This window comes from Panicum hallii, chromosome 9, assembly GCF_002211085.1.
Source record: "Panicum hallii strain FIL2 chromosome 9, PHallii_v3.1, whole genome shotgun sequence".
Lineage (NCBI taxonomy): Eukaryota > Viridiplantae > Streptophyta > Magnoliopsida > Poales > Poaceae > Panicum > Panicum hallii.
Genome location: NC_038050.1, coordinates 52,239,405 through 52,262,742, shown reverse-complemented (window position 1 = coordinate 52,262,742; position 23,338 = coordinate 52,239,405). Strand labels below are relative to the sequence as shown.

At 45.8% G+C, this 23,338-nt stretch overlaps 1 protein-coding gene across 1 annotated transcript; it reads right to left on the bottom strand.

The window, feature by feature from the left end:
* Positions 1-20,719: 20,719 nt before the first annotated feature.
* LOC112873122 (proline-rich receptor-like protein kinase PERK9) lies at positions 20,720-22,079 on the bottom strand. The gene is made up of 2 exons (XM_025936142.1): positions 21,372-22,079; positions 20,720-20,731 (listed from the first exon to the last, which is right to left on the bottom strand). The coding sequence occupies exons 1-2, from the start codon at positions 22,077-22,079 to the stop codon at positions 20,720-20,722; spliced, it is 720 nt and encodes a 239-aa protein (XP_025791927.1).
* Between the last annotated feature and the right edge of the window lie 1,259 nt (positions 22,080-23,338).

Below are 23,338 nucleotides of genomic sequence, written 5' to 3'. Positions count from 1 at the left end.
GCGAAATACTCTCTGTGGAGCCAGCCACGTCAAGGCCTCTGAGATACAGTGAGGTCCCGATCTCCTTCTCCAGGGATGATCAATGGACCAGCTTCTCTAAGCCGGGAAAATTCCCGCTCGTTCGAGACCCTGTCATGGCGGGCTCACGGCTTACCCGAGTACTTATCGACGGCGGGAGCAGCCTCAACCTGATTTTCACGAGTACTATGAAGAAGATGGGCCGGGATATCTCCAAGATGCTCGCCCCCAGCAAAGCTCCTTTCTACGGCATTGTCCTGGGTAACGTGGCTACACCACTCGGGTTAGTGGTCCTGCCATTCACCTTTAGGACGAAAGATAACTACCACAATGAGTACATCAAGTTCGAGGTGGCGGATTTTGACTCATCATATCATGCTATCCTTGGCAAACTGGCACTAGCCAAATTCATGGCCGTGCCCCATTATGCTACCTACTACTTAAAATGCCAGGCAAGACAGGTGTACTCATACTCCGTGGTGACCTGAAGAAGTCGTACGACTGCGATCAGGAAGCAATTGAGTACACCACGACATCACGCGTGCCAGAGCCGTCTGCAGAAGTACTCGCGGCCACGCAGAAGCTGACCAACTTAGAGATGGAGATCTCCAACCAGCGGCCTGGCCAATCCAGGGTTAAACCCAACCCCTGCGACATCGGCATCAAGACCATCCAGCTGCAAGAAGGCGACCCATTCAATACTGCTTTGATCGGGGGCGGCTTAGGTGACAAATAGGAAAGCGCACTCGTCAGCTTCCTTTGGGCTAACCGTGATATATTCGCATGGAAACCAGCTGATATGCCAGGGGTGCCCAAGGAGTTGATTGAGCATTGCCTGAAAGTCGACCCTAAAGCCACTCTAAAGAAGCAACGACTACGACGCTTCGCCCCCGACAAGAGAGTGGCCATCAAGAAAGAGCTAGCAAAACTACTCACGGCTGGTTTATTAAAGAAGTGTATCACTCCGAGTGGTTAGCTAACCCTGTACTAGTCTTGAAAAAGAATAACAATGAATGGAGGATGTGTGCGGATTATACTAATCTTAATAAACATTGCCCAAAGGACCCCTTCGCGCTCCCACGCATCAACCAAGTCATCAACTCTACGGCTGGTTGCGTCTTGCTCTCCTTCCTCGACTGCTACTCGGGCTACCATCAGATAGCTCTCAAGGAAGAAGATCAGATTAAAACGGCGTTCATCACCCCCCTTGGAGCATACGCATACACTACAATGTCATTCGGGTTGAAGAACGCATGAGCCACCTATCAATGTGCCATCCATTTGTGCCTTGCGGACTAGCTACACCACAACGTTGAAGCTTACGTGGATGACATGGTCATCAAGATTAGATCCCACGACGAGTTCATCACCGATCTCGAGGAAATGTTCAACAGCTTGCGGAAGTTCCGATGGAAGCTTAACCCGGCAAAGTGCGTCTTTGGCGTGCCTCAAGGAAAACTACTCGGGTTCATTGTCAGCCACTGAGGAATTGAAGCGAACCAAGAGAAGACCAATGCCATCACAGCCATGGACGCTCCAAGGATGATCAAGGACGTCCAGAAGCTCACAAGCTGTATGGCAGCTTTGAATCAATTCATCTCCCGACTTGGAAAAAGGGACTAACCTTCTTCAAATTACTCAAGCGCCACGACAAGTTCCAGTGGACCGAGGGGTCAAACCAAGTGCTGCAAGATCTCATGCACCATTTGCAGTTGCCACCCATCCTGACGGCACCCCAACCAGGCGAGAATCTGCTAGTCTACATCGCCGTGACTACTCACGTCGTCAGTACGGCAAACGTGGTGGAACGACAGGAGGAAGGCCACGCCTTCGGGGTGCAGCGACCAGTCTACTTTATCAGCGAAGTTCTCTCTAAATCCAAGGTTCGTTACCCGACAATTCAGAAATTACTTTACGGTATACTCATCACCTCCAGGAAGCTTCGCGATTATTTCGACGCATACAATATCCTAGTGGTCTCCGACTTCCCATTGGCAAATATCCTCCACAATCGGGACGTTACTGGGCGCATCTCCAAGTGGGCTGTGGAGCTAGGAGCCCTCACACTCGACTTCAAGCCTCGGACAGCCATCAAGTCGCAGGCACTAGTCGATCATGGTGGAGTGGCGAGAAAACCAAGTGGAAGCTCCAACCAACCAGCCAGAGCATTGGGTTATGTACTTTGATGGCTCACTCAAGCTCAGTGGCTATGGTGCAGGAGTACTTTTTCATCAGCCCGAGAAGAGAATAGCTCAAGTATGTATTCCAAATTCTATTCGAGGTCTCTAACAACGAAGCCGAGTACGAGGCATTATTGCACGGGCTACGTGTGGCAGTCTCTCTGGGCATCAAGCGACTACTCATCTACGGTGACTCCTTACTGGAGGTTCAACAAGTCAACAAGGAGTGGGACATCAACAAGGACACCATGGATGCGTACGTTACAGAAATACGCAAGCTCGAGAACAAGTTCTCGGGGTTGGAATTTCACCATGTGATTCGCGACAAAAATATGGGCGCGGATGTGCTCTCCAAACTTGGTTCTGATCGAGCTAACGTCCCACCAGGAGTTTTCGTTCACAAGTTGAATCACCCTTCCATCAAGGCACCAGACTCAAGTTCCATCGCTCAGGGTCCAAAGGAACCCGACTGAGAGGTCTTGATGATCGAGGTCGACTGGAGGGTGGCCTTCATCGACTACATCTAGGAGCAGGAAATACCCCCCCCCCCGCGTCAACCCAAAAAGCGCTGAAGCTACTCGCATCCTAAGGCGCAGTAAAGGGTATGTTCTAGTCGGGGGTAACCTGTACAAGCGTGGATCACCATCAGGCATACTCATGAAGTGTGTCAGCACGGAGGAGGGCAAAGAGATACTCCAAGAGATTCACGAAGTCTTGTGCGGGAACCATGCAGCTTCTCACACACTATTCGGCAAGGCGTTTCAATCTGGTTTCTATTGGCCGACTGTTTTGGCAGATGCCAAAGCACTTGTTCGCCGGTGTACCAACTGCTAATTCTTTGGCAAATAGCCTCATGTCCTAGCTCATAACCTCATCACCATACCACCTTCATGGCCGTTTGCATGCTGGGCCTGGACATGATAGGGCCCTTAACAGCTACGCCAGGATGTTTCTCACACGTGTTGCTGGCCATCGACAAGTTTACCAAGTGGTTCGAGTACAAGCTAATCGCAACGCTCTCTGCGGATATAGTGGTTACTTTCATCTGCGACATCTTACACTGTTTTGGTTTCCTCAACACTATCATTACAGATCTGGGATCCAATTTCCACTCGTATTAGTTCTGGAATTTCTGTGAACGCAGTTCCATTGAAGTCAAATATGTTTTGGTGGCTCACCCGCGGGCCAAGAGCCAGGTGGAGCGCGCCAACGGCTTGATTCTTGATGGATTGAAGAAAAGACTTTATGACGAGAACAGCAAAAAGGATGGCAAGTGGATCGATGAGATCTCATCAGTAGTCTGGGGGCTTCGCACGCAACCAAGCAAAGCCACAGGACAGTCACCTTTCTTTCTCGTATACAGGTCTGAAACTATATTACCAGCTGACATGATGTGTAAGTCTCCACGACTGGAGATGTTTGAAGAAGGCGAGGCTGATACTGCAAGACATCTTGAGCTTGACTCAGCTGATGAAATCAGATGCAATGTCTTGGTCCAATCGGCCTGCTACTTACAAGGAGTTCATCGTTACAATGATAGGAGCGTTCAACGACGCTCTTCCAATGTTGGAGATATGGTTCTTCGACGAATCTAGGATGATACTGGGCTACACAAGCTTAACTTGCGATGGGAAGGGCCTTTCACTGTGCACAAGGTTACAGGCCCTAGATCTTATTGCTTACAGTTCTATGATGGCTAGGAGGTTCCTAATTCTTGGAATATCGAGCATCTACGCCGTTTTCATCTTTGATCAACTGGGAGATCTTCTATTGGTGCCTGGAGATTAATACTTCCAGTACAACTCCGTTTCACTGGTTCACGACTGGTATTACGAGCAAGTTTGATGAAGGGGCCTCACTCTCATATTTCCAGTAACTAATTACTAGTTTCCGACTAGTATCTTGGGTTACTGAAGGGGCCTTGCGCTCATACTTCCAGTATAACTCTGTTTTACTAGTTTACGACTGGTATTCCATGCAAGTTTGCTGAAGAGGCCTCGCTCCTATATTTTCTGTAACTAATTACTAGTTTCCGACTATTATCTTGGGTTACTGAAGGGGCCTTGCGGTCATACTTCCAGTACAACTGCGTTTTACTGGTGTACGATTGGTACTACGCGCAAGTTTGCTGAAGGGGCCTTGATCCCTTATTTCTAGTAACATATTACTAGTTTTCGACTCGTACACTATGTTATTGAAGGGGCCTCACTCCCATGGATAGAAGTTTTGCAATTACGACTAGTTCTATACCTGTTCGACTACTTCGACTACTCATCTTGACTACAACCCTAGTCAGGATCAACTCTGACTAGATGGCTTCATCGACTGTTCAAGATTCAGTGGCTACTTGCCCGATGCCTAGGCTCGGAGGCTGATGCCACCGATTGCTCTGTGTACTCTATGCTTTTCATCTGGCTCCTTAGCTCGGGGGCTCGATGGGACAAGTCACTTAGCGTGCTTCAAGGGACAGCTCTCATGCTTAAACGCTGGACGCCGTAAAACTACTCGACAATACCCGATCCAAGAGGCTTTTTAAGATTAATCTTGGGTAGAAGTTTGTTAACCATTATTTTTGGGACTTTATTTTGAAATAAGGGGTTTTTTCCTATTATTACCTAGAGGTCTTATTCAGTTATTGACTCAAGGAACAAAGATTGATTTGAGAGGTAATTTCAGGCATTTGTTAGAGAAGTAATTTGTTTAACCATTTTTTCAGGAAATTCATCCCAAAAAAAGAGGTTTTCAAATTTACTAAACCGATTTGCCCATGTTCACCATCAAATCTTTACCGTCATATATTGCATGCCACGATTCTTTGGATCCATTATTCCAAACCTTGGGGATTTGGATTCCGGGCTCGGGGACTACAGGACACGTGCCATCAACGACTTATTTTTTCAAATCTGCTGGAAGATAAGGACAGAAGACTCAAGATTAAATTGACCCTCAGTATGATTCTACGAGTCAACCTAAGGCTCGGGGGCTACTCCATGTGGAGTGCGAGTTTAATCGCACCCCATATAAAAGAAGACTTGACAAACTACTCAGGGCATGAGCACCTCATAGCCTCGATGCAGCCAAGGAAGTACTCGGAAGACACCTTCAGGACGAATTTCGGGAGGACTCGAAGATGTCTTCAGAAGTACCCGGACGCCTGCAGTACTCGACTACAAAGAGCTCGGGGGGCTTGTCAGACCCGGGCACATGGGACTGTGCACGTGGCATACCTCTCACAAGATACGGGATGGGACATGGCCCACGCCCTACATCTGTTGTAACTGCTCGTGGAGCAGTAGGACTACTCGTATAGTAGTAAAACTAGTCGGACACGGTAGAAAACTACACGAGAAGTACTCGGGTAGGACTCCTGGGCTTGTACCCGGCTAGGACTTCCATGTAAACCTGTTCCCCCAGACTATATAAGGGTGGACAGGGACCCCCCATCAAAAGTGATACAAACCACACAGGACGTAGGGTATTACGCTCTCGGTGGCCCGAACCTGTCTAAACCTTGTGTTCCTTGCACCTTCGAGTTTCTGATCTCGGCAACACCCTACCTACAAACTCACCACCTCAGGGGTATCCCTCGGTGAGCGTGGTGGTAAAACACCAGCAGGTCCCATGAATGAAACGAGATGTCCAGATCACTGTCAAGATGCCAAGTCATCATGAAAAAAAGGAGGCATGAATTGGATAAAGATTTAGTATGAATGCATGCGTCGGATGAACCGATGACATCAAGACATAATAGGTTGATGCAATGAAGAATTCAACTGACGATCAAGTGAAGAAAAGCCTTTAGCATCGGATGAAACAGTTGCCACGAGGTGTTGGTGCAATCATGCTCTCATGACTCAGAGAGCATGTGTGCAGAAGGTTTTGGAAGAAATCTTTTCAGCACCGGATGAACCGATGAGCGTCAGATGAAGTGTCGGTGCAATGACACTAGCAAAAGAAGACATGGCAGGGAGGGTCCAATGGCTATGTGGTAAAAAGGAGGTACGGAATGAACTAACACCCACCCTGTCAGAGCATCGGTTTATCGGACACTGCTATACTTTTTCTAGCTGTTGGAGCAACAGCTCTTTGGAGGTGTTGGGCTATTTATACCCCCTCTCTCACCCATTTGAGGTTGCCGGAGTTCAGAGGAAGCGTACACACACTGAAGAACACCTCCAAGCCATCATAGTGCAAGTTGATCAGATCCATAGGCTTTAGCACATGCTTCGAGAGTGTTAGTGCTAGGTTAGGCCTAGAGAGAGTGAGAGAGCAAGGTGTTGCTTCCTTGTGTATGGTTCTAGAATGATCCACCATTGTGCCGGCCCCTTGGAGTCATGGTGACTCGCCGGCAAGTCTTCGACCCTCTGGTTTGGTGTGGAGCAGCGTTGATGACTGTGTTCTGGGGACGAGGAGACCCCTCCTTCATGGAAAGCTCCGTAGTGCAGACAGCGTCAAGGTGACCAGTGCAAGAGGTGGTGAGCATTGCCTTTATGGCAAGGTCCTCACTTACTTTGCGTGAGCCTTAGTGGCGAGACCAAGCACTTGACCAGAAGAGACTTGATGACTGGGAGCATAGTTTGGTGGAGCTCCAACATGGACTAGGGGTGGCTTCAGCCCACTGATACCATGGAGAAAAATTGACATGCCGAGTTTGCATTTTTCCTAACCCACTCCTTTACGTTTTGCACTTCTTTATGTGTGCTTTTACATTCTTAGAGTAATATCAAGCTAGGATTGGCTATAGATTGCATAACTCTTGTTTGGGTGGGTTGGAACAATAGAAGTCGATAGCATGTTATGTTTATATTTTGTGCAAACTAGATGGAGACCATAGATTAAGGTTTTAAGTTGCCTGTCACACCCGGTTTAAAAAAGGTAACCGAATGCATCCAATATATGCGCCAGGATCAAGTTTCGCACATACAGTAGATGTCACAAGTGAATATCCGAAACAATGCATTAACAAAATACAGTATAATAGTACTTTATTACATGACCGTCAGTCTTAATCTTAAACGAATAAATAGAGGCCGATAACTAGCAGCGAACTTCAACTTCACAGGCAGATGACTGGGAGACATACGCCTAGTATTTTTCGAAATCTTTAGGAAACGCCGGACAATTATCTTGTTTTGAGCAGCATTGTTTTTAATAAAGCAAGTGTGAGTACACTTATGGTTGGTACTCAGCAAGTGGAGTAAATTATATGACATGCAAGGCTATGATCAAGGAAAAGCTGATATGGTTTGTCTGCGATAAGCATTTTTAGTTGGTCAAGTTTTAATTAAGCAAGCATTAGCTAAGTGTAAGTATGTACCAACCCTTAAACAAAATATCAGAGGTAAATATTCCACAATATAAATAACTAAATAAATAAAAGGAACATCAATTTAGATCATTGTTAAGTTTAATTATCATGTGAGTGTCCAAGCCGCTCTTAACCGTGAGCACGGCTGATATATCAGTTTTCACTCTGCAGAGGTTGTACACTTTACCCACAATTCATGTTTCCCTTAATGCACAGGTTTGCAAGCACCTTAAACACTTCCAAGGTGAGTGACAGAGATTTACTATAAGGCCTTTATAAAGATTCCCTAACTTATGACAATCCGCTAAGGTTTCAAGCCAAAGCGATCATAACTCTCCCTAATAAGGAAACGCCTTAGCCAAGGACCACATATATCAATATGCCTCAAGAGGACCGAGCTATACCCCGACGATGCAACCCCTCTTGCCCTTTCGGTAAGATTATCATAAGCTAAGATTTTCAATTAATTAGCCAAGACCAGAGCCATGTAGTATTGTAGTTGCACTGTTTTCTTGGATGGTTCTCCATGTTCTAATTAATGTAATAATCTTAATTATATCCAATAAAGTATTCCATAACATGGGTACACCAGTGTAACATGATTTTTAGATTATCCAACCAAAATTTAAGTAAAAGCAACTAGCGTAGCTACAACATAAATATAATAACCCAGGTTTAATCAAGGAAGTTAAATAGAAACTAGGCACATCCTTAGTTTTGATTGCATCATATTCTAGACATATGCATGCATATAAAGTAAATGTGTATTGATAATATTATTGGGACTGGAGTATGATTAAGGACCACTTGTGTCACACCCGATTTATAAGAACATAAACCGAGCAATCATATATGCGCCAGGATCAAGTCACGCATATATACAACAGAATCATCAAGATATCACAACACGTATCTCGAAATAAAAGCGTATAAATCATAAATGAATATCTTTATTACAACTGAATCAAGAATCAGTTCAAGGAATGCGGAAGCATAAAATAAATACATGAAGAATAGGGCGCCACAGGGACGTCGGCTAGGAGACAACGTCTAGAAATCGTCGAGTCCGTTGATGTAGTCCTCCACGTCTCCTGGTACTGAGCAGCAGTCGAAGATATCCCAAAGAGAATAGAAGAGTAGAGAAGGCAAGTGTGAGTACACAACTTGTACTCAACAAGTATAATACAAACTATGAGGCTCTACGGTTAGCTGACCCAACTGCATTAGCTTTTAATCTTGGCAAATTTTTATTAAAGCCATTTACTACAAGTGGATGAATTACCATAACCCAAATTACATAATAATTAATCAAACTTTATCATGAATCTACTGAAAACCAAGCCAAACCACCAAAGGTAAACCCCACTAATCAGACGGAGGATCTGGGCCGCTCATGACCGTGAGTGTGATAGTTCATGTACCTATAAGCTAGGCACATTATTTGTTAGCGTGAAGTATGTGCTTGTTAGTGTGAGGCTTGTGTGTGTTTATGTGAAGCTTTTGAAAATTTAAAGTGCAAGTAAAAAGGGGTATTTTTGTAATTATGGAAAAACCAGGGTTGTTTTTGCAAAATGTAATTGGATAGGGGGTATTTTCAAAATAAGTGAAGGATGGTTTCGCAAATAAGTTTTTCTTACCTTATCCCCTGTAAAAAATATATATTTATCCAAAAGTTGTATTAGGAATGTATATGTTGAATTGTGTAAAAGTTTGGGTAAAGCTGTGAAAATAAGGGTATTTATGTAATTTTATAAAAGTACAAGTCCTTTTGTGTAAGTAGTTGATTTACAAAAGTAACTTTCAAAGTTACTCAGGGCTAAAGTGTAAAAAGGTGCAAGTCATCATGACATGTCTATCTAATCATTATGACGTGTCTATCCCGCCATGATGACGTGTTATAAATACTTGCGTTTAGGTCCTAAATGTTATGAAGTTACACTCTTTAGGACAAAAGTAATTCAAATCCAACCTTTGTTCAAAATTTCACGTGTAAAGATATAAATTTTGAGTTTTTAAACTTGAGCCATAAAGCAATGTTGTAGAGTTTGAAAAACTCTCCAACTTTCGTTTTGGGCATTACTTCATTAGGGTTTTAAATTAATGAGAAATTATGCTTTACAGAAAGGTCTCTGCAATTTTCTAGATTTGCGCATAAGTCCTTGGGAAATTCTATTTCTCCTTCCTCTCTCTCTGTTCAGTCTTTCTCCCTGGCGTCCCTCTTCTTTATCCCCACCGGCGTCGCATCTATCTGGGCACTTCCTCCCTGCCTCCCTGCCTCTGCTCACTTTGGGTTGGTGTGGATCAGAGCAGGCGTTGGGCGGCGCGGCTCCAGGCGGGCGCGGGCGCGTGCGGCTCGGGAGGCGCCGAGCTGGGGTGGGCGGCTGCGGCGCGGGCGCGGGGTAGGCGCGGGAGCGAGCGGCCCCGAGCGAGCGGTGGCGCGCAGGATGGCCCGGTGTGGACCCGAGCACGGCGCAGGCGACGGCGTGCGCGGGCGGCGGTGCGGGGATTGGCAGGCGCGTGAGCCGACCGGAAGCTGGCGGGCGGCACAAGGCGGAGCGCGCGGGCGGCGCTGGCGCGGGTGAAGCAGCAGGGCGCTGGCGCAAGCGCGGAAGCTGGCGGGCGGCGTGCGGGCGCTTGGGACCGGCGGCGTGGAGCGGGCGCAGGAGCTGGCGACGCGCGTGAGCGGACGTGCGTAAGCAACTGCGGCGCGGGCGGCACAGGACGTGGCGGTGGAGGGCTTCTGCACAAGCTGGTGCGGGCACCACGAGTCGGACGGTGGCGGCTGCGGGCGGATCCGCACGGGAGCAGTGGGTTCCTGCTGGACGTCAACGTGCGGGCGGGCTTCGGCCCTCGCGGAGGCGGAGGGGCGGTTATGGTGCGGCGAGCCGGATGGGGAGGCGGCGAAGTGAAGGCGGTGAATCGAAGGCGGCGACCGGGTGCGACGAGCTCTGGGGAGCCACGGTGCTGCCAGACACGGCGAGCTCCCTTCATCCATGCGGAGGTCAGGGCAGAAGCAATGCGGCGCGGGTTCGACGCGCAGCGCAAGACCGGCGGCGGTGGTAGGCGGGCCTTGATGGTGTCACAGCAGGTGTGGCAGAACCAACCTGAATTATACCGGCTCAAGTACGCGAGTCCATTCTTGAGGGCTCCAACGTGCTTCAAACGGTATAGTCCCTTGGCCTGTCGGGTAACGTCCCGATAAACCACCGATACACAGGATCAAATAAGGTTACCTCACACGAAAGTGAGTCCAGAGATATAGTCACCATCATATTTCACATCATAGGAAATTATAATACAAGAGTTTCTTAAAGCAGTACGAAGTTAATGTTTAGAGAAATCATTACAAACTGTTAAAGTTCCGGTTTTTAGCAGCGGAAAACATACGCGATGATGTACAACACGTCGTCAAGGCGGATGTCATGCTAAGCCCGGGCATGACATCACTCGGTATCATCAGTGTTGGCCGGGGACGGATCCCATTCCACGGACCAACCTTCTGGAAAAGCACAGGGCCAAGGCAGGGAAAGAGTAAGGTCTTCAAAGACTATACCTGAAAAACATAAAACTAGCAAGGCTGAGTATACTAATACTCAGCAAGGCTTACCCGGTTATGGTATACTTAGCCATATAACTAGACTTATGAAGGCTTTTAGCTCTGGATAGAGTTTTCAGCTGAAAAGCATCAAAGAGTAGATACTTAATGTCAACTTTTAGCTTTCAATTTTTAGGTGTTTATTCAATCTAGATGAGCACCTATAGCTATTCAAGCATGGTAAAATCTTTGGTCAAACATCATCTTTAATAACCATATAATTGCTCTTGTTACTCAATGTGGTAAAGGGGGTAAGCAATCTCATTCATCGTGAGAGGCGGACGATTCCTGAATCGAGATTCAACCTTGCAAGGTAAACCTAACACACACGCTTGGAACACCAAAGGGTCGTTCCGAAGCAACCGTTTGCCTTTCATTCCGACTCGTGGATCAGGGCCACCACAAGCGACTGCAGGATCATACGCACTTCCAAAGTGCAGGACGTACGTCTGTAGCGCGACTACAAAACCCGTACTCCTGGTTGCCCAGCAACACTTATTCCTACACGTTGAACAAAGTAACCAAAAGAAGCAAATACATGTGGTGGGGGGTATGTCCACTCCTCGGGCCGATTGGTTACTAGGCTTACCGCTTACCATATTTCACGGCATGTGGCTAGTAATTTCAAATGCTTAACCAGCGCTACCACACACTGCGACCTTATCCAATTCAACAACACAGACGGGGTATCATCTCAACCATGATACCTCACAAACTCCCGTCCGTCATCCTTATAGTGATAACAGGAATGTAAACATTACAATTCCTATGTCGCGCGAGTGACAGGAAATCACCCGACTTCTACCGGTCCTATAAGCAGAGCAGCTATTCGGACTCAAGTACTAGTGTTTAATACATCGGTTCCTGGAATTATGCAACTAAGGTTTCCAAACAACTCCTAAGAACTTAATGCATACAGAGATATATAAATAGTATAATTTGCAGTGTAATAAAGTAGGGTTATGTCCGGGGCTTGCCTTCGCTGGTGGGGCTGGGGTCAGTCAAGTTAATATCTTCCAAACCTTGGTTCGGGGCTTCAGAGGATTCCGCGACGAGATTCCCGGGGTCTTCAGAATAACCTTCTTCTGGTTCCGCGATTAGCTGGTAATCTCCATCGGCGAGAGCGGTCGAGTCTACATGACGTGCAAAGGTATAAATTATGGAATGCATATACTTTTAATTTAATTCACAATAAAGTTGCAATCCAAATAAAAGAATATTACATTTCAATAAACAACCTAACTACCCTGTACTGGGCAGTCATTTATTGAGTATCAACTAAACTAACTAGTTACGTTAAGCAACAGGGTGGGTTACCCTAAATATCTATACTAACTTCATTATATAGCATGTTTGGTTATCTAATTGGTTGGTGTATAGGTCTTGGTCTTAACCGACGAGGATGCATCAGGTTTAGCCGATTGATGTGTTTTGGTCGTGTCTAACAGAGGCGTATCTATTGTGCTATCTTACTGATCTAGAGTTGTATACTTTGGCCTGTGTAGCCGATGGATAGGTGCATCGGTTTCCTAATTGATCGATGAAAACATCGATTACTTTAGCAAAAGGGGTGTTTCCTAAAGCAGTTGTGTCTTAACTGAGATGTGCTTAAGTGTTATCCTAGGTAACTAGGTGTGGTTGCATCGGCTGGATTACGTCAATACAACAATTGAGTGCCGTACAGCCGATGGGGTTATCTAAGTTAGACCTATTTCAAGAATTAGGTGTAACAGAATATTAATATTAAACTAGGTTGGTGAGACCATAAGTGCGGAGTTAGAGTAAAGAGGATGTGGTTGAGGGTATGTAACCGGTAAGCATATAGCCGATCTCTCAGCCGATAAATCGGCTGATAACAGTGTGTGGATAAGGATGGGAAAACTAAGGATTGACCGGCCATAATTGACCGCTATGGGAAACAACTGGAATCGGCTTAGATCAGTGGATAACAGAACTCTAAAATCGTGTATGCATCTCTGATACGTCGACTATGTGCAGCCAATACGTTATCTAAATCGGATGGCTAGTTGATCACTGTGCGCATCGACATAGCCGATTTGTGTTTTTAGCAAACTAGTCGATGTGTGAACATCAGCATGTTAGCTGATCAGGGTATGTAACTATTTGATTGCGCATTGGTAAACTAGTCGAAGTGTGAGTATCGGCCGAGCTAATAGGTGCGCATGCGTTAGATTTGTGAATCGGCACAAGTAGCCGATTCCCTATGCTGTACTGGCTGTGCTTAACCGATAATTACGTTCTCTATTGGATGTGCCTATCCGATTCTTGACTGGAGTGTTAACCGGAGTAATCAGTGTTTGAGTGGTTCGATGATATCAGCAACAACCGATTGATGCATAGCCGGCATGGTTGTCTAGATCGGACCAGGTCGGTCAGGGCACTAACATCGGATCGGACCGATAGGGTGGTTAACATCGGGCCGAGGGACTTCTGCCGGTAGGGAAGAAGTCAAAAGGCTTATGGCCGATAGGGTCACGCCTATCGAAAATCGACTGAACTAGTAGCTGATTGCTAAGTATAGTTTCAAGGGTGTATCGACTAAGCAGTCGATACACAAGATATACTAGGATCAAGGGCTCTAACAGGATTGTAATCAAGACCAGAGCAAAGGTATGAGCATCCCTATGAATAAAGATTAATCAAACATCACAAAAAGTCTGCCATAGGGGCAGCAAATACATCAGGCATAGTGAACAATTTATCATTAGTCAATCTATTGCAAGGACTTTGGCTACCAAGAGCTAATTAAGTTTAGCATCACACAATCAGTAGGTTAAATATAAATCAATTGTTTCACTTTCAGATTAGGCATCTCGTATGTTTTAGAGTTGTACAACAAGTCTAATTAAGATTTAAACGAGTGGCATAAGAAACATATTGTAACAATAAGCATACAGGATTAAATATAGCCTTTAATGGTTCATAAATCATTTCAAGTCGTACTTTATGGCACAAGTGTTACACGGTTTCAGGTAGGTAAGCTAAGTTGTATTAGGGTTATGAGATAGTTTTTAACAAGCATACCAACAATACCACGCTTAAGCAATCAACATTAAAACATATGCTCAGAATCTGAGCAGCAGCACAGAGACATTCGTTGTAACCCTAATTCATGTTATAAGTATCTAGCAAGGGTAACATGACTTATTCAGGAACAAGAATTAGCTACTGAGATTCACATATAGGAAAAACACCTCTTAGCAACATTCAACAAGAAAACTATATCTAGGAACGAAATAAATGCCGCAACTTGACATGCAGTAAGGATTTGGTAGCACCGATTAATTTGTATGATGATACACTGATAAGGAGTATAAAAATAATTTTACCAGTATTTATTGTCCACCTAAAGCATTGATTTTAGTTCCAACAAGACAAATTGAACAAAAATAGATTCACCAACATACACATAGTTTCCGGGCACGAAATTTTTACTGTGGATTAAACATGTAAAGAGTAAGCTATTGCATAAATTTCATAAATTTTTGACTTCTAGAACTACAGATAGGAATTTATTCCTAACAAGCTTAGGCAAAAATCTAGAGCAAGATTTTTCTACTAACACATACAAAATTATACACATACTGCATAGATCTACTTACAAGGATTCTAAAACATCTTTATTTGATATTTTACGATTTTTATACCATTTCCTACGGATTTTCAAAGCTTTAAGCGATTTGGTCCATAGAAACTATACATACGAGTGTACAACATTGCAGATAACCCCCTGACCTTGTTTCAATTGTTGCACAGGGTCCTTCACTTGAACTTGGGACAGAGGAGGCGCCGTGGGGGTTCGGTTCAGTGGGAGGAGGTCATGCCGAGGGCCGGGGAGCTCGAGCCGTTCACCGGGAGTTTGTTTTGGGGGTCAGAAGGCGAGCAGGAGGGCCAAAAGGAGGTCCTCAACGGTGGGGAGGCGTAGCCCAGTGGAGCAGGCAGCTCCGGCCGGGGAGGGCAGGGGCGGCGGTGCAGTCCCGACCTGGGGAAGAGCCGGGGGCGGTGCAGGGACCCAGAGACGATGGTTGGGGCGGCCTGAATCAGAGGGGTGGCGGCGCACAGTGGGGAGAAGGGAGGAGAGGGCAGGCGGCGGGTGCAGAAGGCAGACGCGTGCAGATGGGCGCCGGTTAGCAGAGGCCGGCGGCAGAGGCAGGGACCGTGCAGGAGGAAGACCGGGGAAGAAAGGGAACAGCTGCAGCAGCAGCTGCTAGCGGTGCGCAGGGGCAGGGCATGGAAGGGAAGGTGCACAGGGAGGAGAGGAAGGGGATTCTGCCGGTGGAACAGAGACAGAGGCCAAGAACCGGTGATTGTGGAGTCGTGGAGGCAGAGTAGAGAAAAAGAGCGAGCAGGGCGGAGGGACATGGGAGGAGAAGGAGCCGAGGGGGTAGCGGCGCGTGGAATGAGCTGCAGCAGGAGGTGGCGAGGGCGGCCAGAAAACAGCAGCGAGCTGCAGAGCAGTGAAACAGAGCAGCGCCAGAGGAGGAAGAGAAAGGGAATTTCCCGAGGACTTATTTGTAATTTTAGAAAATTGCAGGGACCTCTGGATAAAGAAGACTTTAACCACTGTTCTAGAGCTCAAACAAAAATGTGACCAAAAGGAAAGTTGTACAACTTTTCAAGCTCTACAACTTTGTTTTAGGGTTTGAACTCCAAAGCTCAAAGTTTGCAACTTTATTTTGAAATTTTGGACTAACTTTAAGCTTTATAAAGATTTTGTCCTTGTTAATGTATTTTACACATAACTTTGGGCCTAAATGCAAGTTTTCAGGTAAGTCATGATTACTTGCATTCTTATAATTTGGCCCCTAGTAACTTTGAAAGTTACAATTGTAAATCACCTATTTGCATAAAAGGACTTGTACTTTTATAAAATTACATAAATACCCTTATTTTCACCACTTTACCCAAAATTTCTACACAATTCAACATATACATTTCAAATGCAAATTTTGGATACATATATATATATATATTTTTTAACAGGGGTAAAGTGAGAAAAACATGTTTGCAAAACCACCCTTCGCTTATTTTGAAGTTAATTCCTATCCAATTACATTTTGCAAGAAGGTCCCGAGTTTCCCTCATTACAAAAATACCTCCTTTTTACTTGCACTTTAAATTTTTAAAAGCTTCACATAAACACACATGAGCTTTACACTAACAAACACATATTTCACACTAACAAAATATATATCTAGCATTACAAGCACACGAACTGTCACAGCAGGCGGAAAGGCCGGCCTTGTCTAAGTTTAGTTTCAGATCTTTTTTATTGTTATACGAGTAATATGTTAAGTGAATGTTGGAATGCAACTTTATTGTGAAGTAAGATAGTTTTATGTGCACACTTTGAATATGATGTTTGCATTGCATGTAGACACGACTACTTCCGCAAACGGTACCTACAAGATCTCCCAAGAGTCTACGGAGGATATTCCTGAAGACCAAATGAACGTGACCAAGGGAGTATCGGAAGCCCCGAACCAAAGTTCGAAAGATAATAATACTAACATCCCTGACTTCAGCCCCACTAGTAAAGGCAAGCCTCGGTGCATAACCTAGTATTTCAAATTACTACATTATGCAATCTTATACTTATATATTATATCTTGCATTAAGTCTAGGAGATGAAATGAAACCCTAGATGCATGAATCCTAGGAACCAATGTACTTTACCTGAGTCCTCATCGCTTAGATGCTCTGCTAATCGGGCCGGTAAAAGTTAGGTGATTTCCTGTCACTCGTGCGATATAGGAATTGCAATGTTTACCTTCCTGTAATCACTATAAGGATGACGGACAGGAATTATGTGAGGTATCATGGTTGAGATGATACCCCGTCTGTGTTGTTGAATTTGATAAGGTCGCAGTATGTGGTAGTGTGGGTTAAGCGTTTGAAAGTACTAACCACATGCCGTGGGTTTTGGGTAAGCGGCAAGCCTAGTAACCAATCGGCCCGAGGAGTGGACATACCTCCCACCACTCGTATTTGCTTCTTCTGGTTACTTGATTCGACGTGTAGGAATACGTGTTGCAAGGGCAACCAGGAGTACGGACATGTAGTCGCGCTACAGGCGTACGTCCTGCACTTTGGAAGTGCGTATGGTCCTGCAGTCGCTTGTGGTGGATCTGATCCATGAGTCGGAATGAAAGGCAAACGGTTGGTTCGGAACTATCGTTGGATGTTCCAAGCGTGTGAGTTAGGTTTACCCTTGCAAGGTTGGAAATTCGATTCAGAATCGTCCGTTTCTCGCGGAGATTGAGACTACTTGATCCCTTTACCACATAGAGTAACAAGAGCAACTTTGTGATTATCAAAGATGATGTTTGGCTAAAGATTCTATCATGCTTGAATAGTTATAGATGCTTACCTAGAATGGATAATCAACTAGAACCTGAAAGCTAAAAGTTGAAATTAAGTATCTACTCTTTGTTGCTTTTCAGCTGAAAACTCTACCAAAGCTAAAAGCCTTCATAAGACTAGTTACATGGCTATGTATACCATGAACGGGTAAGCCTTGCTGAGTATTAGTATATTCAGTCTTGCTAGTTATATGTTTTTCAGGTAAAGTCTTTGAAGACCCTACTCTTCACCTGTCTTGGCCCTGTGGTCTTCCAGATGGATGGTCCGTGGAATGGAATCTGTCCCCGGCCAATCCTGATGATATCAAGTGATGTCGTGCCTGGGCTTAGCATGGCATCAGTCTTGACGACGTGTTGTAAATTATCGCATTTATTTTCCACTGCCAAAAACCATAATTTTAACAGTTTGTAATATTTTCTCTAAACCTGAAACTCCGTACTACTGTTGGAAACTCTTGTAATGTAATTCTCTATGATGTAATATGATGGTGACTGTATCTCTAGACTCACCTTCGTGTGAGGTAACCTTATTTGATCCTGTATTCGGTGGTTTATCGGGACGTTACCCGACAGGCCAAGGGATTATACCGTTTGAAGCACGTTGGAGCCCTCAGGAATGGACTCGCGTACTTGAGCTGGTATAATTCAGGTTGGCTCTGCCACAGCTGGTATCAGAGCTATAAGGTTACTCTGGAGATACATTTTACCTTAAAAATGCTTTCAGTATAAAAGTTTGATCAACAAAATGTTTGGCAAAGCCGCGTTGGAATCGTTAAGGATTGTGCTTAGTACGTAAAGCCCTAAGGTAATGCTTATGAGGGAAATAAAGGTGGCTATAATATATAAATATAACCCTAATTACCAGCATTACTTTCTGTCAAAACTTAAATTCATGCACAACCCAACTTTACATTCTGTAACGACACCTTCGACGATGAGGTAAGAAGGTAAGGATCCTCAGCTAACTGGGGAGTTAGCCTTCCCGTCGGTGATGCGAACCGAACGCTGTTTCTCAAGCAGTGGCCTACTTGTGATGCTGCCAATGTACCAACTTCGGTTGAGTACATTGCGAGTATATAGTTAGGTACGGGGTATGAACAGCAACACCCCCGCATTTTTGCTGTACTCCCATGAATACGTTATCTCGATAACGTATGTTAACGTTCTCTGTACGACGGTAATTGTACAGATGCTGTTTCTATAGTGAACAGTAATGTTTGAGGACGCTTTCATGACATGCTGGCATGAAAGGTTCAGTATATACATATTGTGTTCTCTGCAGGAATGCTAACCACGATTCGATAGGTTCAGAACGGTTAGGATTATCGACTAGATATTATAGGGAGAGATGTATCTATATGATGCCACCGTAACTAACCACGTAAGGCCAAGGTTACTTGGCAGTTATTTTTGTTTGTGAGGACGTGTAGAACGTGCATGCATCATGTTATCTTGGATTGATTTGATTGCCTTGCTTGTTACGTTGTTATGCTAAAATATGTTGCTTGTATCTGAATGCCCGCCTAGACTTTGTGTTGTAGGAGCCAATGTAATCTGTTAGGCTAACTTAGAGTTGAGAAAGTCTTTTGTGAATCAAGTGGGTTGGGTCATGTTTGGACCTTATCGCCGATCTTAGCTTAACAGCCAAATCAAACTCTTGATCTTGCTTTGAATCTGTTTCGGCAGAAGCACTAAGCTTTTCCTTTGATGGTTAAACCTTGATAATTATCAGCAAACCCTTCAATCCATCATTCAGTGATTCATCTATCCTCTCCTGATGTTGTACCTTATATTGTTGGCTATTCTAGTTACAACATCTGAAAGTTGCACCTTCAATTTTTGCTCAGATGACTTTGGATAAATTAAAAAGATTTATGACAATAATTACCTTTAAAATACAATTTTCCCAGTAAAAGTCATGCATCATAACATATACCATCTTTGGTCAGTGCATGGTGTTGCATCGTCATCAAAAATCCGTAGACTGACTAACGGGTATGCATCCAGTACAACTTCGGGTTGTCTTCGGTTTCCTAAATCTATCTTGTTGCTGTTGGCACTACAGGGTTGTTGTTCCTCTTTTGTGGTGGTGTTTAATCACATGACCATGATGCCGTGTCGGAACCTAAGGCCTCATGTGCGCTGCAGCCATATGATTGAGCCATTAGGAGCGCACTGGTGCCTAGGTATATGTGACGTAACTCACTGCAATCTCTTTTTATGCAACCTTACTAGTGTCCTAACTTTTGATCCTCACTCAAGGATATAGAACTACCCAGGTAATAGTCACGAGAGAATGGTTGCAGGGTGCGAGTTATGTGTGTCATTAACTCATGAGGGTATGCATCATACTTTATGCATTTCTTATGTGCATACATCATAGGCATCATCATCCTTGCATCATGGTGTATGCCTCATTTGATCAGCATCACGGTAATTACTTGTGTCATATGCATCATTTCGATCGTGCATGGAATTCTCCATCCTCGTGTTGCACCATCATAGTAATTATATGTCTCAACAGTGCATCACATTCATGGTTATATATCGAGCATTGCACTCTGAGTTGGAGCATTTTGTCATTATTCCCTGATTGCATCGGTATAAATAGGCATGTTTTGCAATCAACATCATCCAAATCATTCGGGTAATAAACTCTAAGCAGGAATGTTTCAAACATCACTTATCAATCTCTCGAACTATCCTCACTTGCTATCCATAAGTTTTGTGCTGAATGTCGCCGATATTTATCGTCCTCATGTTGTGATCTCAACTCTATGAGAACTTGATCACCTTTCTCTCTCTTTTCTCGTCATACTCATCCATGTACAATCTATCCATGCCCTTGTTACACTCATCTAGTCATACTCCAATGGCTTTTACCATCAACATCAATCTTCTCTGGTGTGATTGCTTCCTGCCGTTTTTGATGGGTGATTTGCTTCTCTTCCATTAAGAGTCTTTCGTCCTGAATCTCGGGACGAGATTCTTTTTAGGGGGAAAGGCTGTGACAGTTCATGTACCTATAAGCTAGGCACATTATTTGTTAGCGTGAAGTATGTGCTTGTTAGTGTGAGGCTTGTGTGTGTTTATGTGAAGCTTTTGAAAATTTAAAGTGCAAGTAAAAAGGGGTATTTTTGTAATTATGGAAAAACCAGGGTTGTTTTTGCAAAATGTAATTGGATAGGGGGTATTTTCAAAATAAGTGAAGGATGGTTTCGCAAATAAGTTTTTCTTACCTTATCCCCTGTAAAAAATATATATTTATCCAAAAGTTGTATTAGGAATGTATGTGTTGAATTGTGTAAAAGTTTGGGTAAAGCTTTGAAAATAAGGGTATTTATGTAATTTTATAAAAGTACAAGTCCTTTTGTGTAAGTAGTTGATTTACAAAAGTAAATTTTAAAGTTACTCAGGGCTAAAGTGTAAAAAGGTGCAAGTCATCATGACATGTCTATCTAATCATTATGACGTGTCTATCCCGCCATGGTGACGTGTCATAAATACTTGCGTTTAGGTCCTTAATGTTATGAAGTTACACTCTTTAGGACAAAAGTAATTCAAATCCAACCTTTGTTCAAAATTTCACGTGTAAAGATATAAATTTTGAGTTTTTGAACTTGAGCCCTAAAGCAATGTTGTAGAGTTTGAAAAACTCTCCAACTTTCATTTTGGGCATTTCTTCATTAGGGTTTTCAATTAATGAGAAATTATGCTTTACAGAAAGGTCCCTGCAATTTTCTAGATTTGCGCATAAGTCCTTGGGAAATTCTATTTCTCCTTCCTCTCTCTTTGTTTAGTCTTTCTCCCTGGCGTCCCTCTTCTTTATCCCCACCGGCGTCGCATCTATCTGGGCACTTCCTCCCTGCCTCCCTCCCTCTGCTCACTTTGGGTTGGCGTGGATCAGAGCAGGCGCTGGGCAGCGCGGCTCCAGGCGGGCGCGGGCGCGTGCGGCTCGGGAGGTGCCGAGCTGGGGCGGGCGGCTGCGGCGCGCGGGCGCGGGGCAGGCGCGGGAGCGAGGGCGAGCGGTGGCGCGCAGGACAACCCGGTGTGGATCCGAGCGCGGCGCAGGCGACGGCGTGCGTGGGCAGCTCGCGGCGCAGCGCCAGGCGGCAGCGCGGGGACTGGCAGGCGCGTGAGCCGAGCGGAAGCTGGCGGGCGGCGCACGGCGGAGCGCGCGGGCGGCGCTGGCGCGGGTGAAGCAGCAGGGCGCTGGCGCAAGCGCGGAAGCTGGCGGGCGGCGTGCGGGCGCTCGGGACCGGCGGCGTGGAGCGGGCGCAGGAGCGGGCGGCGCGCGTGAGCGGACGCGCGTAAGCAGCTGCGGCGCGGGCGGAGCAGGACGTGGCGATGGAGGGCTTCTGCGCAAGCCGGTGCGGGCACCACGAGTCAGACGGCGGCGGCTGCGGGCGGATCCGCACGGGAGCAGTGGGTTCCTGCTGGATGTCAACATGCGGGCGGGCTTCGGCCCTCGTGGAGGTGGAGGGGCGGTTATGGCGCGGCGAGTCGGAAGGGGAGGCAGCGAAGCGAAGGCGGTGACCGGGTGCGACGAGCTCTGGGGAGCCACGGTGCAGCCAGACACGGCGAGCTCCCTTCATCCATGTGGAGGTCAGGGCAGAAGCAATGTAGCGCGGGTTCGACGCGCAGCGCAAGACCGGCGGTGGTGGTAGGCCGGCCTTGATGGTGTCGCAGCAGGCGGAAAGGGCGGCGGAGTTGCAGGACCCGGAGGTCCGGACGGATTTGGACTAGCGCGTCCGCGGATGCGAGCGGGAGTGTTCTGCCGGTGGCCGGCTTGGCTCGATTCCGCAGGCGTGTGCGCGTGCAAGGCAACAGGCCACGCACGAGCAGGTTAAGGGCCAGGGGTGCGAGAGCAGAACACGAACAGCGCGCAGGAGATGTGACCAGGCGCGGCGGTCCTGCAGGAGGCTACGCGGGTGTGCCGATCGTGTTTCTGCAGCACACGCGCGTGAGCAGAGGAGGCTTAACCCGTGAGCAAGAGAACCTTGAGGTTCGCGGAGGAGTTGGCATAGCGACCCAATCCGGCTCTTTCATCTCGTCCCAGGGGTCCACGACGTCCAACAGCTCCTATTCTTCGCCGATCGCCCGAGCAAGACCACAATACCTCGAAGAAACTCCTGGACCCCCATCGAGCCTCTTCGATCCCTGTATGACGGAACATCGTTGCTGTGGCAAAGCCGGCTACCGCCACCACAAGTTACCGTGAGGACTACCCCTCCGGCCATCCTTCACCCACTACAATCCTCTGGCAAGCTTCTTTGCCACCCATGGAACCTCGTCACCGTCGAGCACTTCTCAATGCCAATCCTGTTCCCCACGGGAATTCACTTTCCGCCCATTCTCCTCCACAACCAAGGCTACCCAAAGGTTCGCCCTAATCCACTGAATCTTCCTAGCACCGGCGACCCCTTTTGCCGGAATATCGTCGTCTTCTTCCTATTCTCTGTTTTCCCCGACCAGGGGCTTAATTGCTTCGATTTAGAAAGTTCTAGAGTGTTCTCTGTAAAATTTCCAAAGCCTTCTTTATTTCAAATTAGTGAACTTCTGCCTTCCATAGAAATTCGTAGGAAATTCATAAAAATACAAAATCAGTTTTGTTTGAATCCTTAGGTCAAAATCTACAAGTTTTATGTTGTGATCTTGAACTAAAAGTCTTTGATTTGTGGTCTAGGTTAAATATTAGGGAATGAGTGCTTTATTTGTATCTTATGTTATATGCATGTGTTGTAATTGAAAGGTAAATCATAGGATGTATGTCTCAAGTGGAGTTGTGTGATATTTAGTTAATCCTTTCACACGAGTGCTTATATCCCTGCCATCAAGACTTTGTCCTTGTTTT

What these genes read in the sequence shown, in the direction of transcription:
- LOC112873122 (XM_025936142.1), bottom strand. Translation starts at nt 22,079, where the DNA reads ATGAAGGGAGCTCGCCGTGTCTGGCTGCACCGTGGCTCCCCAGAGCTC.